General features: G+C 39.1%; 1 protein-coding gene across 1 annotated transcript in view; it reads left to right on the top strand.

Moving 5' to 3' along the window:
- Positions 1 to 15,050, top strand: part of LOC140945867 (endothelin-converting enzyme homolog) — a 77,458-nt gene that overhangs the window by 42,336 nt on the left and 20,072 nt on the right. Inside the window, exons 12-13 of the mRNA XM_073394922.1 lie at positions 3,937 to 4,040; positions 6,697 to 6,755. Coding sequence (XP_073251023.1) covers positions 3,937 to 4,040; positions 6,697 to 6,755 — 163 coding nt within the window. The remainder of the gene's footprint in view (positions 1 to 3,936; positions 4,041 to 6,696; positions 6,756 to 15,050) is intronic.

Genomic DNA, 15,050 nt, shown 5'->3' with positions numbered 1-15,050 from the left:
CTACTGAGGTTGCAATCATGGCTTGATATAAACAGTTCTTGTCACTGTTCCTATTGCCACCGCCTCTACTTACCCGCTCTTCACGCGTTCTTTCTCATACACGCAATGCCCAATGAGCATAGCCATTGTCCCATTGCACCTCACTGAGACTAGTTGTTGTTTTTTCTTATCTTATTACAGTGGAACCCCGATATAACGGTCCTCGATATAACGATGTTCACGTTATAACGATGAATTTTCTATGTCCCGGCAAAAGCTACCGTAAAATGTATGGGACAGAATCCCGATGTAACGATCTTCGATATAACGATATTCTCGATATAACGCTGAGAATTTAACGAACTGAACGTAAAATCTCTCCAACAATATTATCAGTAAACACAGTTTATCTAAAACAATTAATTTTATACAACAACACTACTGTAATCGGGTAATCTCTAATGTTTGTGTCAACTTACTTGGTCTTCTTGGCCTGTACATAACTCTGATAACAGAAAAATTGAAACAAAAACGACTTAAGAAGGACTGGTGCAAGTGTGTCATGCGCAATAATGCATTACTTGCTGGCCAGTGTCTGTTTTTTGCGAACTCGATAAATAACGACAGGCTGATTTAGCAACAGAACGGGAACGTCAGTTGACGACGGGAAAGCACGCGGAAAGGACTAAACGCGACTTGCGGTGCCCAATTTGCCGCTCTGCCAGTGGTCATGGATATTAGAAAGACTGGATAGGAAACTGGCTGACGTGATCGGTTCCAACATAGTGGAAAAATGTGACGTCACATTATCGAGAGCCATTCAACCTCTTACATCCGATGTTTTGCGCGTCTTTAATTAATCCTCGCATATTGCCCAGATTGCCCATGTTTTGAAGTAAAGGATAAAGAGTACTTGTTCTTGGCAAAGACAGTTAGAGGGTACAAAAGCGGTAGAGGCAAAAGACTGAGTAAATGATAATGAAACTTGTGAGAGCGTAGAATGACTCCAGCGCCGATAATTTTATGCACCAAACGAGAAGCCTAACTACATAAAAACTATGCGAAAACTTACATGTATACAGCTACAAAACACCTATAAGAAAGGCACGGCCTAATTTTCTACAAACCACAAGAAAACCGGGAAGAATTTTAATTATTTTTGTCACGGTTTTGACGATTTCTTTGCTGCTTTTATACAAGCTCAGCGATTGTCGAATTTTACAAGTTAACAAGTGACTCTTGACAAAATGATTTTATTAGCGGTAAAACTGTCGAGGCTTGATGTTTCAAGTACCCAGCTCAAACGAGGGTTTAATATTCCATTCAAATTTATTTACGGACAATCAGTGACAAGAAGCCGTAGTTGAGAACTGTATAAAACATGATAAAAAGCGGGGTTAAAAAGCTCAGCAGAGAAAGCAAATTTGCTTGCGGACCACCGTGGAAACGCTGTTTCTAACTTTCTCAAATCAATTTTCATACTAAAGCGACAAGTTCTTTTGTTATTTTCAGGTATACATGTACCATTACCCAAGGTGATTTTCAGTCAGGTCTTTGAAAAAGCGAACTGCGACTCTTTAAAAGTGTTATGTAAAACGGTTAATAGTTAACCACTAGAATACAGCTGGGAAGCAAACTCATCATTAATAGTAGGTCCTTCACTTCTTTTGCATGAGGAACACTTGTCTTCCACTGATAAGGCTTATAAAGCTTAGAAATATATTTATTCTTTGAAATACTGACCTCTTTTTAGGATGAAACAACCTTTAAGCTTTTGTATTGTAGTCTTAATGATATAGTAATCACCTCTGAAAATTAAACATTAACACTGTTCCCAAAGAAAATAGAAGCTGATTTAATATTTAAAAAAAATAAATAAAAAAAGTAACATCTAGGATTTTTGTTTAGCCTGAGATAAGTGGATAAGGGCTTGAAAAAATATGACTGTCTGGTCACATTATTATGATGTTGAAAACAAAATCCATACCCCAAAAAAGTACAAGTATATGTTTTATTAATTTGATTTAGAATACATCTTGGTAAGGTTTATCATCTACAGGTACATAGTTGCTTTGGATCTCTATAAGAACTGAGTACAATAATAGTGCTAATCAAGTCCATCTTTGGTTTGAAAAACAATGTGATTCAGGTTTAGACCGCTTCATAGAAAAACACTAACCAAATATAAAACACATTACTCTGTAGCTAACACATGCAGTGACCCTCACACACAATTAAATTTGTCCCAGTCAGAAAGGAGTAGCTAACGCTCTTCAGATGTGATGAATAAAGCTTAAAGCACCTTCTGATCAGAAATAAATTATATGCCGCCTTCTGGCTCTCATGCATGACAAAAGTAACTTTTTTTGCTGTTTTATACAGAAAGATTGATAGATTTGTGCCCTCTCAGAAGAGTACTGTACTTGACCCTGCTTGACCACAATTTACTGTCTTCATTGACTAAATGTGTTAAGCAAATCCTACAAAAAAGACAAACACAAGGAAAACTAAAACACTGTTTACAAAATAACAACAACACTTAGGAGCCTAAACGGAGGCCGAAAAATGTCAGTAGGTGTAGTTTATGTTTATGTAGTTTATGTACAAAAAATATATTCGAGTCTCTTCAGTACCTTCGAATACAAGCTGCGAGGAGCGACTTGAGGCGATTGTATTCACTGGATATGTAATTTTAGAAGTCATATTTCAACATTAACAGATGAGCGAAATTAACATACTGCTTTACGAACAATTAGCAGGGTTAATCTAGGATATTACTTGAGCGAAGCAGTTCTCAACACAATCAAGTCTCCCGATTAGAACATTGTACACCCCCCGTGTGCGTACACTTGTTCGGCGCTAGCTCCGAATGTGGTTAATTTAGGTCATTTTCAATCGAAATGTACGGCTGGAAAATAACAGCACTCAGTCTGTAACTATACCTATGCTACAATTCCATCCTTAAAAGATCTGTCAATCGTAGTTATGAATAGAAACAAGAAGGAACCTTCTAAATAAAGGCGTCCCAAAATAGTCGACAAGTCTAGTAAATATGGCTCTGTAAGGTCAATTTTTCGGACGAAATTTTCTCAAAGACAAGGACAAATAACACAAAACAACAACAAGAAGTGCTTACCTCGAAGGTTCAAGTGTGGCTTTCATGGATCGTCATCGCCGTTAGACAACAAACGAAGGGGAAAACAAACACCAAAAATTAAAGTAGCACTAAAAACTCCGAAAAAGAACATGCAGGCAAACAAGCCCTATATTTCGACTGGTTTGCGCCACATTTTCGCCATTTTTCGTCACAAATTTCCACTATGATGGAACCAGTCAATGCCATCTTGAAGCACGAACCAGCCAATCGGCGATTAGAAAACAGCCCACGTGACATAAGTTTCCTATCCAGTCTTTCTATTATCCATGCAGTGGTCAAGCCAGTTGTTTGATTTGTGCGCGCTGTCGTCAACTGAGTGGCAACTTCAAATTTTTAAGTTTAGTTTCGTTGCACTTGTATGATTCACACTAGAGAAAAACGTCTAGTGTTTTGCAGACTCTTTAAGAACATGCTGGGTGCTTGAACGCTCATTACAAATTAAATAATGTACGCAATAAAAGAAGTTCATGTTAGGTTTACCCCGATGTAACCATATTAAAAGCTATTTTACAGCCATATCGTTATATTGGGAGTTTCGATATAACGATATAATTTTACTGCTCCCTTGGCATATCTTTATATCGGGGTTCCAACGTTGCGAGCTCACTTTGCAAAGTCGCTGCCAATGAAATAGGATCACTGGGTGCGACTGACCGATTTAAAAAAGAAAAATTATTTTCTTTTTCAGTTTCTCATGCTGTGGCTTGTTAGTCCTGTTACCCGAAGACAATATTTTTTCCATTAAATTTATCTTTTGGAAATGCGTGAAGGGACTAGATTGCTTTAATTTCTTTTTGTAGGTCACCTGTAATCAGTCTACGTATTTTGAGAATGAGCTCTCTTTGGACGAAGCCTTGACTAAAAGGGAGCTTGCTGTTTTCGGAAAACCTGTAGACGAGACACGGTAAGACATTGACAGTGTGAGAAATGAATTGTAGGCTAAACAGTGTAGTATTCTATTAAACTACTTGAAGAAGAAAATTGGTTTTAGGTCGCCTAAGAAAATACTAGGCTAGTCGTTGTATTACCGGGGCGTCTGTGGAATAGAGATGTCACCACGTAACTCTTAGGCGTACGGGCCGGGGGGGCGAGGGGGGCTGCAGCCCAACCAAATTTAGGGCAACTCAGATTTTTTGGGCAGCAAGAGAAAATTTGGCCAAAGCCTGTCTTTAAAGACGTCTCCATGTTTGTTTAATTATTTTGAAGACCTGAATATTAACCTGAAGTCAGCGTTATAATCCAGTTACATTCACACGAGACGGTAATCGCCTAACATGTAATGAGTAATTTACATATTTATTTTTTTGTTATTGTTAGGCACCGTGCTGCACTGCACTAGCTGGAATAGGCTATCCAGTCGTGAATTGATTAGAATAAACTTTCGCATAACTTTCTAGAATCATCTCCACTCGAAGAACAGGGTGGGTCCGAAAACGAAGGAGTGGCTGACTAATTCTCAGTTTGAATTACGAGAAGAATCTTAATTCTTTTAAAAAATCTATCGAGTGGTTTACAATTATTCGCTAATTTGTTAAAGTAGACCGAAATGTTTACAAAACCGCTAACAAGAGGGCCGCGATACATACTAATCAAATCCTTCTTTCTAGCAATCGGGCAGAGCTATCTCCACGATCTTTCACACACGTTTTTAAAAAGATTAAAACTACTATGAGGTGAAATTGCATGTCAAAATCGCTTCGTTTTCCACAGATAACGGCCGAACCTCAAAATTTTCCTTTTCTTACCGTATTTCTAACGGTAAAAACTTCATCCCAAAGTATCTCGATAAAGCTCTTACAGATTTTTCTTAAACTTTGCAAAGATCGAGAAGACCGTATTGACGAAAAAAGCTCCTGTGAACGATTCTGTAAGGTTGCCAGTGCCGAGAATTTTTAATTTTGCTTAAGTAAAATAGGTAGTGGCGTGATTTCGATGCTATGACAACTCTGATGTCATTGCAACCCTGATCATAACAATTTTTTTTTATTTACTGTGGTGGCAATTTTTCCTAATGTTTGTTTATGGCGACGTACCTGGTATTGACCCTGAAAAACTGTATCGAGCCAACTTCACACGCCAGTACGGCCTATGTTGTTGCAATATGGCTCCCGTTTCTTTTCTATTCTTTTGTAAAAAATTTGGGTCACTTGCGAGAATTTTTTGGGCAAATGGTTTAACGCCTCCCCCCCCCCCCGGCAAAAAATTTTCCGTACGCCTATGCACGTAACCTATTAATTTGTTTGCCATATATTGAACATACTTAATTTGTTGTGGACCTAACGCGTTGATAAGGCTTACCACCCCTTTACCTGGAAGCGGAAAGTTAGCACATACCAAGTCCTTAGTCTTTTGGTCAAGTCCTTAGTCTCCTTAGTCTTTATTGTCTGACGTTTACCCCTTGGTATATCTCGTCATGGGCTTCTATTACTTCAAAAACCCTCCTGGAGTAATAACCAAATCAATGAACAATCTTTTTTCTCTTGAAATTGCTTAGTCCTTTGAGTATGTTTTGCACTGTGGTCATGTCCTCTTTTCGTTAAAGAGTCGCGCCAGCAGATTCAAGTGCGTTCTTCTATAATCTACTATCGGAGGTCGCAAATTGAACTTTGCTGATGCAGTCGAGGCACTGCAGTGTAGTATTCCTTGTATCGAAGAAAGTCTTCAATGCTATGGTCCTCGCTTTACCAGAATGGATGTTTTTGTGGGTTTTTGGGCATAGAAGCAGGCATTTTAACTCTTGCTAAGATCTATCCGTAAACGATCTTCTGTGTAGCTCTTACCTCTTGTAACAGGGTCGCCGTGGCACGGTGATTAACTGTTCTTTGACTACTTCCTTCATGAAGAACAAGGATGTCTCGCAGCTGTAAAATTTCATGTATAAGCTAACATGTCCTCCACGCCCATGGTGATGAGATTCGCAATCATCGACAATTAGGAATGTTCTTTGTCACTAAGGCAATATTTTGAGGTGGACACCGACTAAACAGTTTTTCATCTGAGGTATATCTCTGCTCTAGAGTCCTTTAAAGCTGTAGTTCAAGACTCCCTGTGGCAAAGCTGAATGGGGTTTGTTCAAGAACGTAGCCTTCATCACTCCGTCGGTCACATAATATGGTTCTGAGACTACAAAATCACTCCTCACTCTGGCAGTCATGGGCATCCAAACTTCACTGTAATTTTCCCGAGACCTTCTCGTCTAGAGTGTCAAACCCCGTATCTTTGAAATATTCTTGCAACTGCCTTGCTGCGAAATACGAAACGGTTTAGTTAGTGTCCATTGTGTCACTCATTCAACCCATAATTTTTACTGAAGCTGCATTCAAATCCCTCTCTTGACGTTTCAGTTAGACAAATTTTACACGGTGTAAATTAAACCCTTGTATTCAGCTGACCAATTTGTCTACTATGTACTTATAGTCTATGAGGTTTTGAAGTAAATCAAAATATGGCGTTGGCAGTGATGGAGCCATTTTATGATTGACGTCCAAGTTGTTGCACTGGTAATTATATGATTATTTCCTCTCATGACTCTTAGGGATTTTTTTTTTGTTTATCACAAGGTGGGCTATTTCACCAATTGCTGTTAATGCGTACTATGATATGTTGGCAAACAAGATGGGTGAGTGTCACAAAAACTTTATCCTTATAAACTACATACGTCTTTATTCATAAATTCACAATGAACAATTAATTAATTACAAGTAGTCCATCTTTATAGATGTTTGACTTTATAATGTGCAGGGCCCGGTTCCTGAAAGGCCGATTAGAGTTAATCTAACGGCTCTGTGGAACTTTGTGCAACGACTCAGCATTAGCCTGCGTAGCAGTCGTCGAAAGGGGTAGGGGCCGTAGACTATGAAAACTGGGTCGGGTTTTTCAAAACTCGGCGAGGATAACGCAGGGTTATTGTTATTATAGATAACAATTATTCACCGAAGTGGAGGTGGCTAGTGGTGTATTTTAACGAAGGCGCGTAACGGCGACATAAATACCACCACTAGCCACCGACACTGAGGTAAATAATTGTTTTAGTATATACTAAAACGGTGAGATAATTGAGCACAAAAATGATGATTTTAACTCATTTACTGTTGGCCAACGATTATAATTTTGGCGCGCAATGACCGAACGGCCGCGGTCGTCGCTTTTTCTTGCCGACAAATGAAACTTTTGAAGGCATTTGTTTAGCTCTTGCGGGGAGTTTGGATTTGTGAATTCTTTTTGTATTTAAAATCATTCTGTAAAAAAGATTATTAAATTTAGTTTTAAGCTTATTTATGAACAATGAACAAGTCAACTAAATAAAGTAACGCAAGACTTAAGCTTAATTTGCATCGGTAAACAAAAAACTTTTTCACCGGTTCTATCGATAAATTCAAGTCAAAAGGACAAGGCTTTACCTGTTAAAACTTCCAAACCGAACTTCGTCACCTTCTTTGTGTATTTCGGGAACAGCTTGCTTGATTAGTTGTGAAATTTTCTTTTTTGTTACGGCAGCAAACCGGGAAGGCATTTTGCTTGCATCTTACTCGAGTTTGGCGTCGCTCGCCCGGAGGAACTAGAGGTGAATCAGTGAATAGTTAACAATTATTCTTTGAAATCGAGGTGAATAGTGGCAAAATATTTACCGAGCCGCGAAAGCGGTGAGGTAAATATTCTTAAAGCCACTATTCACCGAGATTGAAAAGAATAATTGTCTTAGTATACACACACGAAGTGATCTTGACAATATTAAAAAGTAAAACCATTTAAAGGCAATCTATTGACATGTCAATTCATACCTGATGAATGCACAGTGCACGCGCAAGAGTTATTTACAGAAAGTTCAAACGTGGTAAATCTCTGCTCGAGCTTTTTTTTCCACAAAATGTTTTCAAAATGCTCAAAATGCGCCTCACGGAAAGCCTAAATTAATAGTCTGAACTGAAAAAAACATCCAAAATCCTCTTTTAAAGTTTACTGAAAGTGGAAATTGAACGAGCAGTTGGAGAAGGAGCCACCAGAAATGATGCCATGTGCAGCGTTAGTCGACATGTTTTCTTGAACAAAAATGTTCTCCTGGTTCATCCATTTGTGGATGTGCCTGAGTGAATTGCTTTGGATACTGTCTCCAAGGGAGAACGATTCACTTCTGCTAGCGGGTTAACGGCGACTTGATGGTCAGGTCTGCAGAGGTTAATGAAATCTGTAATCGCCGAAGACATATCCTTGAACTGCTCGAACGTTGGACAATCGTTGTAGGATCCCAAACTTGCATCGCTTTTGTGGCCCTTGACTGCTCTGATGTGGCGATTTTTCATGTCTTTAGAAGACAAATATTTACGGTGGTCGACCTGACGCAGTGATTTGTGAAAGGAGGATCGATACCAGCTCGGAGGCACATATTCTTCATCATGCTGTCGATCGTTTTATGGCCTAGAGGAAGTGTTGAATACCAAATGACATAAGAAGACGGTTTAAATTTAGGACCAGTTGAAGGCTTCTGAAAGAGTGCTTCACATTTTGGATTTAAATGGAACAGGTAAGCCTTCACTACTACTACTGGACAGATAGCGAGCCCTTTGCCCTCGAACATTTTACCATCGGATGGGTCGTCGGTGCCGTTTAGACTACCTTGGTGATTTTTGGTTGAAAAGACTCCTCCTTGCGTTTCTCTGTTAAGCTTAAAATATTCCAGGCCGGAATTTGGGTTTTGGAGAGCTTTAGGCTTGATTTTGTCAATTGACGCTGGTTTTCCCTTCCTCTTCGACCAAAGTAGGGGGTTATAAAAAAACCACGCTGTTTGTTGTAGCTTTTGTGGATCGAGGCGTCTTGCATCTACTAGTTCGCCGGCTTCGTAGAGCTTTGAAACTGCTTCGGTTGTTAGTGCGGGTTTGTGGACTGTAGAACAAATTTGACCTGACTTGCTCAGAGTTTTCAGAAACGAATTTAGAGCTTTGTTTGCTTCCGTGAACTGGCTGTCGCTGATTATTGAAAATGGCTCGTTGTGTGGCTCGTTGCGCAAGTGCCGATCAATGATATGGCGGCTCTGATCGAGGTAAGGATTGCTTTATTGTAGTAACCTCCGTCCTGTTTTCCTCCAGACATATAAAATTTCTGCAAGCATTTATTTAACTCCTCCTTGTTCATCTCTTCTATATCTGTGGTAAATTCTTCTTGCTGGGAAAACCAATCTACAAAGAATTTACTCATATTGTAACAAATTTTTGATGTGAAGAGTTATGAATGTCACTCAAGCTTATTGGCAGTTGTCAGCAAAATAAAACCCCAAACACTTTTTAACACTTTAGAGTCTTCTCTTACCTTTAAAAACTTTCAGTCCATACTTAGTTGCCTTTTTTGTATTCTCAGGCACAGCCTTGTCTTGTATTTGTAAAATTTCTACTTCTGAAACTTGAGCGAAACGCGAGTTTACGCCCGCCATTTTGTTTTTGTTTTCAAGATCACGAATTACCAATTATCCACTCGCTCGGAGGTGAATAGTGTTGAATAGCCCAAGATAGCGAACCAATCAGATTGCTTAAAACACCAAGATCACTGAGTGTGTATATACTAATGTAGGATATTCACTGATCGAGTAGCCAATCAGAGCGCGCGAAAAACACTATCCACTGTTTTAGTATATACTAACTAATATTATCCGAAAAAATGCTTTTGGATAAAAGAAAACGAAACCGGGATTAATTGTTAACCCATGGTTAGCGCTAATCGACCTTCGAAAAACTGGGCCCTGGGCTTCAAATTTCGCTTAACCTTGGGATCAGCCTAACCTTTCTCAAGTAACCTGGTCCAGATGGATAATATATAGATTCAACCAAGGCTTGAAGCGGAACACAATTAACCTGTTAACTCACAGCAAAAAGCTTTTCCGACTCGAACATCCTTAAGTTTTTAAATGGAAATTTACAGAATGTAATTTAAAATATTTTAGTTTTAGGATCAATCAGTCAGTAGTATCAATCAGTCGTTAGATCTGCATTATGACAACTACAAAACTAGAGGGACAAAATTCAAGCTTTGTGCCTTTCTAAATGAAACAATTCAGAAAACAAAGCCTTAAGAGTGAAAAACAAAACAAATGATTAAAAACAGGACCTGAACAATCGATGAAAATCGATGATCGGAAAATCGGTTGATTAAATACTGTTGATTAGCATCGATTTGCATCGGCCAATCGATGATCAATCGATAATTACACTTAGGTGGTTGCGAACTTCATCGATTGCCATCGATTGGCACTAAATTCACGTCTCCGTATCTTCAGGTATCGCGGGAGTGTACGCAGATCGTATATTATTTTTAAACCTCAGTAGCAAAGTTTGAGAATTGCCAGCTGTTTTGTTGAAGCATAACAGTGAGGCTGATTTTCTTACACACAAATCCGTAGTACGTTTCTATGAATTTTAAACTCGCGCGAAACGTGTGAGCGAATAAGCAAGTTTACGCGTTGCTACTCGCTAGTTTTTACTCAAATAAAAAGCAATGATATCAAATGTGTAACTTTATTAGTACTCGATGAAATTGACAATTGAAATGTTTGACTGAATAGGTAATCGATTGATATTGCATATTGATAACAATCTATTATGTTAATTGATCGATTCCCATCGATTATCGATTTATATTGATAATCGATGATAATCAATAATCACAAAAATTTTCGTGATCGATTGTCCATCGATTATCAATATCAATCGATTAATTGATATCGATTGCCATCGATTATCGATTTCATCGATTGGTCAGGTCCTGTTAAAAAAGGAGATCATTTAAAATCTCAAAATCACAGTGTAAACTGAAAAGCAAATTGCAGTACTTACAATGAAGGTTAATTGCATAAGGGCACCCACGTTTAACAACAAAAAACTTTTATTGACTGTACAGTTTAACTAAATCTATTAAAAGCCTATTGCCAACCTTGATACATTGCGCGCAGTGGACAAAAAAAATCCAGCGAATTTCTTATTACACGAAATTACTGATAGTTGTGAAAGGCTTATTGTTATGTTACAACAGTTATTCAGCGCTGTTACGAGAACACACGCGCACGCATGCCATGTGCTTTTTGAGTGTTCTGAGATATCGCCATGTTTGTTGATTAAACTATTGGACTGTTGCGATATAGAACGAGTCTATTCTCTGTCGTGAGACACAACACATACCGTATTTATTCGATTAACCACCCTGGGCGCTTATTAAATTTTTGGACCTTGAGAGTGGGCGCTTATTCGAGGTGGGCGCTTATTCGAATAAATACGGTATTTCAAAGATTTTGTGTCGGTTCGAACGGCTCAGGCTATCCGTTCGAAGCAAATTGTCATCCGTTCGAACCGCTCTGGCTCTCCGCTCGAAAAAAAACTTGTCATCCGTTCGAGCGGCTCGAGTTATCCGTTCAAAACAATACGCCGATTCAGGAAAAAACTAGAAATTGGGTGGAAGCGAGGCCAAAGGGCCCTTGGCGGCTTTTGCCGGTAAAAACAAATGCGCTCTCGAAAATGTTTTGGGCTCTCATTCGATCTCCTAATCAAAATGGCGACATTGCACCAAGATCCTTGCAAGCAAAATAAAACGAAAACTAATCATAAGACATGTGCTGCTGCCATGTGCAACAACCTCAGTGAAAATAGGCCGGATCATACCTACCACAAATTTCCGTCCGATCCTGAAACAAGAGTAGAAGATGAGAAATTCTCCTGATCATGCGAAGAGGAGATCAGAAGTTTAAAAGCGTTGAGAGTAAGTATTGTTGTTTAGAGCATTTCGCACCAAACGATTACAAAATTAGTCTCACCGAAAGGACTTTAAAAAAGGAGCCATGCCCTCCAATTTTCCTGGGTCTTCAGCCGAATCACATGTTAGAGAAGAACGTGTAAGGTTGCGGACACAAGCAAAAATATCGCATAAGGAAAGAAAATGTCAGAAGAATCGCCATTGAGCGATGAAGTGCAAGATTCTGTTAATTTTATAGGTCCTCCAAAGATCGAATAATTTGCTGAAGCGGAATGTTTAGAAGTAGAAATCCTAAAAAGGAACTTTCTAAAGCAAGAGAGAAAGAGTATGTTTTCACCTTTGGTCTTGAACGCTTCCCAAAAACCCGATGATATTCACTTGTACACTGGGTTTCCAGATTGTGAAACACTTATAGCATTTTGGAAGTATATAGATTAAGTATATAGAACCAAGCGCATCCCATCTAACTTACAGTGTGAGAGATGCCACTCAAGTAAATACCGATGAGGTTTTTCCATTCTTAAATACCCCTGGAAAAAAATCCCTGGCAGGAATGTAGTGCACAGCGAAGTCGTCAGCCTAAAGATGAATTTTGGCTGTCTTAGCTTGACTTAGACTTGGTCTTTTTTAGTGTGATTTGGCTTTCAGGTTTAACATATTTATATCCACAGTTTTTGACATCATGATTACCTATAGTAATTATCTGTTTGTAATGCTGGGAAGCTTTCCAGTGTGGGTGTCAAAAGATGTCATAAAGCAACATCTCCCTACAGCCTTTCAAGGAAAATTTGAAAATGTACGCTGCGTCATTGACTGCACTGAGATTAAGTACGAGAAACCGGGAGATCTCCAAAAACAGAGTGAGTTTTATTCAGTCAAAGGACTGATTGGAATTTCACCTAATGTTTGGGTTACGTTTGTCAGTAGCCTTCTTGGGGGCAGCATTTCAGATAGGCGAATCATAGAAAAAACTCATTTTGTTGACTTGCTGGAACAGGGTGATCTTGTTATGGCTGACCGTGGATTTGACATACGAGACTTGATGGCAGTAAAACCCGCTAAGTTATTAATACCACCCAAAAGGCAGTCAGACTGTTTTGAAACAGTGAGAATAGTAAATGTAAGAATCCACGTAGAAATGGCCATCAGACGTGTAAAAGGTGGCACATATTTGACCAAGTACTCCCCCTAAGCATGGCTGGGGTTGTGAATCATACGAGACTTGATGGCAGTAAAACCCGCTAAGTTATTAATACCACCCAAAAGGCAGTCAGACTGTTTTGAAACAGTGAGAATAGTAAATGTAAGAATCCACGTAGAAATGGCCATCAGACGTGTAAAAGGTGGCACATATTTGACCAAGTACTCCCCCTAAGCATGGCTGGGGTTGTGAATCAAGTCTGGACATTGTGTTGTTTACTTACTAACTGGCAAGCACCTGCTCTGACCCTTTGTGTACAATAATCAAATAATGATCACAAAGTAAAGAAAGAAATAAGATGACAACTATAATTACTAGTGGTGTATTTTTTAGAGTTAGAAATAAACTTGGAAAGTTATTTTTCTTTGCTGCAAATTAATATATGTTATTCACCGGCTGGGAGGTCCGTATTGGGAGAAACTGTGCCCGAGGTCGTGAGTACGGCCGAGGGCGGTACTCAGACCGAGGGCACAGTTTCTCCCAATACGGACCGACCTAGGCCGGTGAATAACATTTTTATTTTTTTCCTACTGAGATTTAAGAGTTTCAGGAAAATTTTACTTTAGCCTCCAACCTATGAGTGTTGAAGAAGGGCGCGTTCGTGTTGATGTTAGTGAGCTTACGAACCGACGACTTTCGCACGACGCCGCCGTTGGGTCACGTCATAGTTCTGCGTTGACGTCCTGTAGAAATTTGAATTTACGATTCGTAGTAAAGACAACGACGTTGGTGCGCGAAGCTGGCAAATTTTCTTGCCGTTTTTGAAGTTTTGTTTCTTCTTTTCACAAGTAAGCTTGTTTGTTCAACCAAGATGTCTAAGCTCATAAGAGAAGCGAGAACTCGTATTGTAGACGCTTATGGAAACAGATTTATATAGGACCGAGTATTTCACTGTATTTGTACTTGTATGCGTTTCGTCAACCAACTCAGAGTTAACTACGGATTTAGACGAGACAACAAAGGACGAATGCAAGGCTCGTTTATATACAGGGAGGGCATTTATAAACTTGCTGAACAGCTGTAGTTACTGTGATGAGATAACCACTTGCAATGGTCTAGTCGTAGCTTTGGTACCATCTTGCCAATATGGTTTCACTCGGTGTTAATTTATGTTTGTCTACAGCTACGCTATGGTGCTATGCTAGCTATGGTGTTGATTCTTCGGGTCGTTACTCCAATGAAAACAGACAAACAAATCGAAAACATATGTAAAGAACATGTACCTAATGTTATACTTGAATGATCTGGAAAAATCCGCTGAAGTATGATGGGAAAACTTTGAAAATTCGTCTCACGTTCTGCTTTTTCTAGGACGCCAGCGAATCGCTGTCAACAACGGCTTCGACTTTGGCGCGACGCAGGCAAGTGCCCAGATAAGCATGCGCAGTAAGCCTCTCACGCAGTCCAACGGCGGCGTCGTGCGATAGTCGTCAATTCGTAAGCTCCCTGTTATTCAAACTGATCGCGCGATCGATCGCAAACCAAGACAAAACATTACAACATGATTTTTAACTTGTAATTTATATTATCACTATTAAGCTGTCTTAAGAATAAAGAAAGGTTTTTGTGTCTTGGTAGGCAATTCATAATCTGAGTGTCAACCCAGGATAAAAGAATTGACGAACTTAAAAGCCACAGGAAAGAAAATACATCAAAGATTTTCTTCGGCTGAATATTTACTTTAAGATTAATTCAATCGAGCGGGATAAAAACTGCACAAAAGCTTTATAAAAAGAGCTAATTACACATACCAATCTTGGGGTTTTGAAGTGAATTCGAATAAAAGAAGGCGATGTGGGTGACTAAACAATTATATAAACAGAAATAAAAACAGCAATAACTGACTGCTGGAAAAGTTGTTCGTGTTGTTTATTCAAGATTGAAAGCTACATGCAACGTTGACAACAACCTTTTCTGAAAAGTAGAAAACTAGCGAGGCAAAATTCAATGAAAAACGGCAGAATCTAGATTCAGACAGCAAAA

Source organism: Porites lutea, chromosome 1 (assembly GCF_958299795.1).
Source record: "Porites lutea chromosome 1, jaPorLute2.1, whole genome shotgun sequence".
Taxonomy (NCBI): Eukaryota; Metazoa; Cnidaria; class Anthozoa; order Scleractinia; family Poritidae; genus Porites; species Porites lutea.
The sequence above is the reverse complement of the archived record's forward strand: the minus strand, read 5'-3'. Positions and strand labels throughout refer to the sequence as shown.